The sequence below is a fragment of the Austrofundulus limnaeus genome, unplaced genomic scaffold (assembly GCF_001266775.1).
Source record: "Austrofundulus limnaeus strain Quisiro unplaced genomic scaffold, Austrofundulus_limnaeus-1.0 Scaffold2, whole genome shotgun sequence".
NCBI classification, from domain to species: Eukaryota; Metazoa; Chordata; class Actinopteri; order Cyprinodontiformes; family Rivulidae; genus Austrofundulus; species Austrofundulus limnaeus.
Window position 1 is genome coordinate 9,448,817 of NW_013952404.1, and position 6,579 is coordinate 9,455,395.

At 40.9% G+C, this 6,579-nt stretch overlaps 2 protein-coding genes across 4 annotated transcripts in view; one reads left to right on the plus strand and one right to left on the minus strand.

Annotated features, from left to right (window-relative positions):
• dcdc2b (doublecortin domain containing 2B) overlaps positions 1-3,843 on the plus strand; it is an 8,412-nt gene extending 4,569 nt beyond the window's left edge. For all 3 annotated transcript variants that reach the window (XM_014015222.1, XM_014015239.1, XM_014015228.1), the window contains 11 exons: positions 793-924; positions 1,010-1,144; positions 1,267-1,306; positions 1,456-1,521; positions 1,634-1,796; positions 1,887-1,996; positions 2,092-2,160; positions 2,847-2,912; positions 2,994-3,032; positions 3,140-3,217; positions 3,314-3,843. In XM_014015222.1, coding sequence (XP_013870676.1) covers positions 793-924; positions 1,010-1,144; positions 1,267-1,306; positions 1,456-1,521; positions 1,634-1,796; positions 1,887-1,996; positions 2,092-2,160; positions 2,847-2,912; positions 2,994-3,032; positions 3,140-3,217; positions 3,314-3,385 — 970 coding nt within the window. In that variant the 3' untranslated portion in view covers positions 3,386-3,843. The remainder of the gene's footprint in view (positions 1-792; positions 925-1,009; positions 1,145-1,266; positions 1,307-1,455; positions 1,522-1,633; positions 1,797-1,886; positions 1,997-2,091; positions 2,161-2,846; positions 2,913-2,993; positions 3,033-3,139; positions 3,218-3,313) is intronic.
• A 157-nt stretch (positions 3,844-4,000) lies between these two features.
• The window catches only part of tmem234 (transmembrane protein 234), a 3,472-nt gene continuing 893 nt past the window's right edge, over positions 4,001-6,579 (minus strand). Inside the window, exons 4-5 of the mRNA XM_014015269.1 lie at positions 5,776-5,868; positions 4,001-5,678 (exon numbers count right to left, since the gene is read on the minus strand). Of these exons, the coding sequence (XP_013870723.1) occupies positions 5,569-5,678; positions 5,776-5,868 (203 nt within the window). The 3' untranslated portion in view covers positions 4,001-5,568. The remainder of the gene's footprint in view (positions 5,679-5,775; positions 5,869-6,579) is intronic.

Sequence of the window (6,579 nt, forward strand, 5' to 3'; positions counted from 1 at the left end):
GGGGGGGGGGGGGGGGGTGCATTGATGCAGTTTATTTGGCATCTGAAAATACATTTCCTCAAAGGTATTTTGAATCTGAAAAGAGTGAGAAGTAGTGTTAGGAGCTCAGCAGACAGTTTCAGGTTCACTCGTATGCTTTGTTGCTGCCAAGAACCTGCAGGAGTGATGGGGGGGCTCGGCTTAAAGACACGTCCCAGGGGCGTTGTCCCCACCTGTCGTTTTGCTCCTCAGCATGTCTGCCTAAAAACACTGCAGGATTTCTCAAACATGCATGAATGAGTCAAAGCAAGGCTTTGGGCATGTTTTTATATAAAACTCAAAAAAGTTGATTTTTACATGATATTGCCCCTTTAACAAATAAATTGGACAATAATCTGGCTATTTAGCGATATTTCCACAGTTGTGGTCTTGACTGGTCTTGAAACAGAATTCTGAGTTCTCAATGTCCGAGACGAGACCAAGACCATCAAAAAGTGTTCTTGAGTACTACAACACTACCATGAGCTACTGGATAGATTTTATTAAAAGTTTCAGGAAGTAGTAATTGGAAGTGCATCTGCAGTAGATTTACCAACACAACACGGTGGCAGCTGAGTCCTCCACAACACGTACTCTGAGCGTGCCATCTTGCAGTATTGCATAAGATTGCGCATAACAATATTTTTAAGGCTTGACCCAAAGGTCTCCATCGTTTCTCATGAAAAAGCAGCYGGTGGTACAAATCCTCTCGAGCAAAGCTACCTTTACTTTATATATAGACTTCTCAACACCTCTCCTCTAATCTCTGTGCAGCGTTGTTCGTAACGGAGATCTCCTGAGTCCCCCGTTCCGGTTCATCCTCCCTCGGAGCATGCAGCAGGACCTGGAGCAGGTCCTGAGTCTGATCACAGAGAAGGTCAGCTTACGGACCGGAGCCGTGCGCAGGTCAGCTGTCACATCTCCCCGCGGTCCTCTGCACGACGCCAACAGAGAGATGAAAAGTATTCTACTTGTTTGTCTCTCGTCTCAGACTGTGCTCTTTGGAAGGAGTCACCGTGTCTTCAGCCGGGGAGCTGGAGACGGGGCGATGCTACGTTGCTGTGGGAACCGAAAGGTTCAAGAAACTTCCTTATGTGGAGCTGCTGGATTCAAAAGCTACAGAGAGGTATTGTCAAGCACGACCCTCTGTAGGTGCAAAAATGTTTGTCTCTGGGGCTTCATTCTGCAAAATATTTTCTGAGACATTAAAGGATGAAAAAAAAAAGATTAAAATAGTTTATTTTCCAGACCGTACCCTGAAAAAAGAAGACTTCTGAGAAGAGCTGAGGTAAACATCCTCCTTTGTCCTATTTTCAAGTCTTAAAAACAGCCTTTCATTTAGTCTTTTATTTGCTGCATGCCTGGTCTGATTAACAACTTTCTGAACAAGTGAAAAAATAAAAATCAGGTTGTTTTGTTTTTTGTTTTTTTTTTTAGAACAGGAAAGCAGGAAGCGGTCCAGAAGACCAGTACAGTGACTCGGCTCTTCTCATCTCCCCGGAGGTAACAAAAACAAAAAAACAGTCCTTTTTAACATCCGTACATGATTGCTGAGGCCACCTGACATTTCATACAGCTGAGTAATAATTAAAACAGCTGTAAGCCATGATTTCAGTCAGATGGTCGCAGGGTGAAGTCGACGGGGGATGAAGCTGCAGTTCTGCAGGCCTCGCAGCAGACGGGCAGGAGAGACGCAGCAGACGAGGCGTCTGCGTTCTCCTCCAGGCCGGCGAAGATTCGCACAAACGGAACGAAACCACCGCCCTCTGATGGATCCAGTAAGGAGCCTAGACAAATCCAACATCACCTAACTCCTTGCATCTTTAAGCTGGGCTTAATTAAACATCTTCCTATCTATTGTTTGACAGTAAAGCCAAGTAAATTCAGAGGGGCAGCAAAAACAAGGAGAGAGGAGGTACAAGGTGCTGAGGAGGTGCAGGAGGATGAAAACACAGCTACAGAGCTTCCAGTTGATCAGGTTAGCTTCTGTTTTTAAACACGTACAGTACGATATGGAATCTGTTAATAAGAGCTTGGCTCAGTTTAGGTTTATTTTTCTGCTCTTGTGTAAAGAGAGTTGCAGAAATAGTGGAGAACGAGGAGTTAAATACCACAGAGGATGTTCTGCACAGCAGTCTGCAGGTAGGTAGATTTCAATCTACGTTGGTCACTAAGTAGAATATTTACTCAATTAATGAAGCAAATTTGAAATTTTTAATTATCACCCACCTAGAACTATCAAAACATACAGAAAGTATCACTGGACGTACATCCACAACTAACTTTTAGAATCAACACACATCAAGTTGGCTGCTGCAGCTTTGTTCACATTAGCAAACAGCCACTCGTAACATACTGAGACATAATTTGGTGTGGTAGTAGCTGAGATTGATTCATAACATATACTTTAAGCTTCAGGCAACAAATTTTGCATCAATTCGCATGCATCATTTGTAGGGTTTGACCAAAACGGCTACTACTCTATCTCTGCTCATCAAGAGATGATCTTACTTTGACATTTTGGCAGTGGCTGATATGCATTACTTTAAAAAAAAATCCATCCAAGATCTTCTGTATTTGGTTGCGTTTTGTGTTCTATAGTTCAGTTGCCATAAAAACGATTGTTTAGCTGATAGTCAGCTGCATTTTATACATTCATTATTAAAAGAACCAAAAAATTAAAACAGCTATTGTAGTGATTGTGCAAAATGTTGACCAGGATGTTTTCCCTCCTGCATGGTCAGTATTTAGTTTATTCAATAAACACCAAGCAGATGATTTATGAAAACCTAACATCAAATCTTTTTCTTTTTTTGGCTTTCGTCTAGACACCTACAGAAGTTATAAAAAGTGAGCACAACAAAGAACTTTCACAGAAGCACAATGCAATGAAGGTAATATATATAGTGTACACACACACACATACATATACTGTATTGTCACATTTAATGTACAAATTGTTTTCTTTCTGAAAGGAATCAGAGTTGAAAGAGGAAATCACAGCTGAAATAATGGTACATTCACCCACACACACCCAAGCAGCATGCTGGTAACCTGTTTATAATGAGTTTGTGAACAGAAATACATCCATCTAATTTTTTTTTTTTTTTTGTCGTAACAGGATGCTGAGCTGAAACAGACATCTCCAAAGTCAAGGTCTTCATCATCCCTCTCCCAGAGAAAGATCAGGGAACGACAGGCAAGTTTACAAATGCATTTTTTAATTTACTGACATCATTATATCTGAGATCAGTGATCTGAGACTGACTATATTCATGTATTGTTTTGCTGACAGGAGAGCCTGCAGAACACCTCATCAGTTAAAACAGAACAGAACCATCATCAGGAGGGTGTCACAGCCTCTTAACAGCAGCACTGCTCATTACTGACTGTTTACTGCTCCCACAAACGTTTATTTGTACTGGTAGTACTTTAACTGTGGTAAACAGCAAAGCAACATTTTTTCCCCTTTACTAGAAACTGTTAGAAAGGTGACATAACTCCCCYAAACCTTTCAGATGTAACATTTTCTATAAGTGATGTTTAATATAACCAACATCAGTAAAATTGTGTTAATCCTGTTTGGATGCTGACACTGTATATATGTTCAATGCTGCAATTTGTTCCATTTATGTACTTTAAAAACATTTTATAAACACGTTAGTTCTGTGCAGTTTGAATAAATGTATAGTATGGAAGATAACAAATAAGTTGTCCAATAGTTTATAACTAGAATATAAAGAACATGAGCTGAACAGAACTAGACTTTTGTACGGTGTCTGGAATGAATGAAATACTGCAACAATAAAAATATATATTACTATACATGTGCCATGTGTTTATAGATATATACAGCGCATCCAGTGATTTAGGTATTAAATCATATTAAAATATAAATCAGCAAAGAGTCCTWTACAAGACAACATAAGAAGGGGTGGAATTGAAAATTTACATTAGCTGCCTGTATGTTCTATTTTTCATTTTTAAAATGGACACAGATACTATACTCCCACCCTTGTCCACTTCAAATGTGCGTTCATGTTGAAGGGTTTGAGTGCYAAGTGCGTCCCACACCTGCCCTTTGCCCCGCCCATTTTGGGTACTATTTCTGCCTTTACGTAAAGTCCGCATTTTTACGGACTTCGGCGAAGTGTATTACCCACGATTCATCGCTGTGTGTGACGTTTTGAATTAAAAGGTGGAAATCTGGCAATGTCCACTGAGCACCTTCCAGTTTAGTGGTGGCAGTAATGCACTTATATTAGTCTGCCAACCACCAATAAATACAAAAGAAGAAGAAATTTTAGAAGTTAGTTCTCATACTCTGATGTATAAGCCTCCTTCGCTTCCTGAGCTTTCTTCTCCTAAAAACGATTGCTTTTAGTAGTTCTATCATTTTTAGCGATACAAATGCCAAAACAAGTGACCGGTCCCGCCATGTTGGATGTCACAGTTACGACGCAGAAGTGCAAGTCGATGACGTAATCTGTACTGTCCTAATTCTCAATTGTTTTGCACGCTTGTAACCTGCGCACTCGAACACTTATGTGCACTTAAGACTGAATCCACACTTCAGAGGGGCGAAGGGTGCGCACTGAGCATTGGGACTGMGCCAATGTATTTGTAAACTGAGGAGGCGGCGTGTGATTGGTCCATTTCAACGCCTCCTGCTTTAAAGGGGACATGTCAGGCAAAATCCACATTTTTAGCTGCTGTGTTTTTGAGTCTCTAAGCGTGCCGAAAAGTTTAGTCTCTCCTGAAGTTGCGTAGATATATTCAGTTTTCTCTATTTTCTATGTTTTCTGCACTATTGTGTCACAGTATTTGCAACAGAATTGCCAACTAAGGTCCGAACTTAACAACTACAGTTTGGTCGTTTTCATTCTCTGGTTCTGGGTCAGACTCTGGTTCCAATATGTAAGGCTGCATGGACAAGTCTTGTTGACATATTTTAAATAATTTGTAAATAAAGGTTTCTGCACGGCTAGATAGCTGTAACCTGTCACTATCAAACTGGAATGAACCGGTCTGGAAGCGCCTTGTTTGGATTTAATGGAACAGCATCAAAATGAGTTGATCTGAGACACACCTCAGAAAATGGGATGAAATGGGGACTGGTTAAGTTGGAATAAAGAGGAATTCAAACCAAAATCATTGCAGTTCCACTTTATGTAGACACCAACTGAATGATTTAAATGTCAAAAAGAAGGATTTAAAAGCTTGATGTCTCTATGGCATCTTTGCAGATTCCGGTCACATACAGCAACAGAGCYCTCAGTAAGAGCAAACCACTGATTTTCTTCTTTAGTGAGCGCCATAAATCCACTCTAGCTTTGGACTGAACCCTCGATGAACTCGCTTTAACAACTTGTTCCTACACAGGCCTATTGATGCTCCAGTTAACTCCATTCTCCCCGTCTTATCGCTGCTCTGCTTAAATCTAACCAGTCCCCCTCCCGTCGTGATCCTGCTGCAGCTTTGGTCTCATTTAACTCCCRGCTGACAACTCCCTTAACAGAACCAGAAAATTAGCTCTGATCTCCATCTCCYTTAGAGCTCAGGGTGGGTCGTGTTCCGTTTCTGCGTGTCGCCGTCATTCAGGGAGCTAATAATGCACAGAGTGATGCCAGCCATGGTGAGGAACATCCCGGCTACAGCCTCTGCAGAGTGAAAGAAAGAATAGGATTGTTTGTAAAGTACTTTGAAAGAAATATAATACTTAAACATTACTCAGAGAAAAGGAAATGAGCGGCTCACGTTTGCCTCCAAATTCTTCTCCCAGTAGCTTCCCAGTCAGCAGAGTGAAAAGGAAGGTGAGCGAGTTGGCTACAGGGACAGCAAGGGATAACTCTGAAGGAGAAGATTTCTTTAAATGAGTTTTACATCTTTAAGCCAAACAGAGGTTCTAATAGACAGAGCTTTGATTTGATGAAGCTAAACATTAAAAATATGACTTCTTTGTAGTTTTCTGTGCTTGTTGTCCCTGAACCTTTAAGGGGTATTCACTAGTTTTCCAACTTCCTCCCACTGAACATTGAACTGAACTATGGAATAAATGTGAGTCTTTACAGTTGTTTGTTTTAATCATGTAAAGAGCTTCCATTTGGCTTTTAGTCAACACAAACAGAGACATTTTATTTACACAAAGCATTCTGGGTAAATGATGACGTGGATAGGTCCTCGGTGTGAGCGAGCTTTACCCTGAAGGTTAATCTTGGACAATATCTGATGATCGACTCTTTTAAATGAAACCAGAGAGCGTTGACAGAGAGAAGGTAGAAATGACTCAGCCTGTAACTGAAAATATGGATGGAGGACAACAGAGCTGCTTCATGGAAGAAGAACCTCAGCTTAGCCTGTTAGCTTTTGCGCAAGCGCCAACGCTATATATTGCCTTATATGTATTAGCTCGGTGCTAAACTGAGCTAAACTGAGGTCCTCGTCCTCCATCCATATTTTCAGTTGCAGGCTGAGTCATTTCTACCTTCTCTCTGTCAACGCTCTCTGGTTTCATTTAAAAGAGTCGATCATCAGATATTGTCCAAGATTAATCTTCAGGGT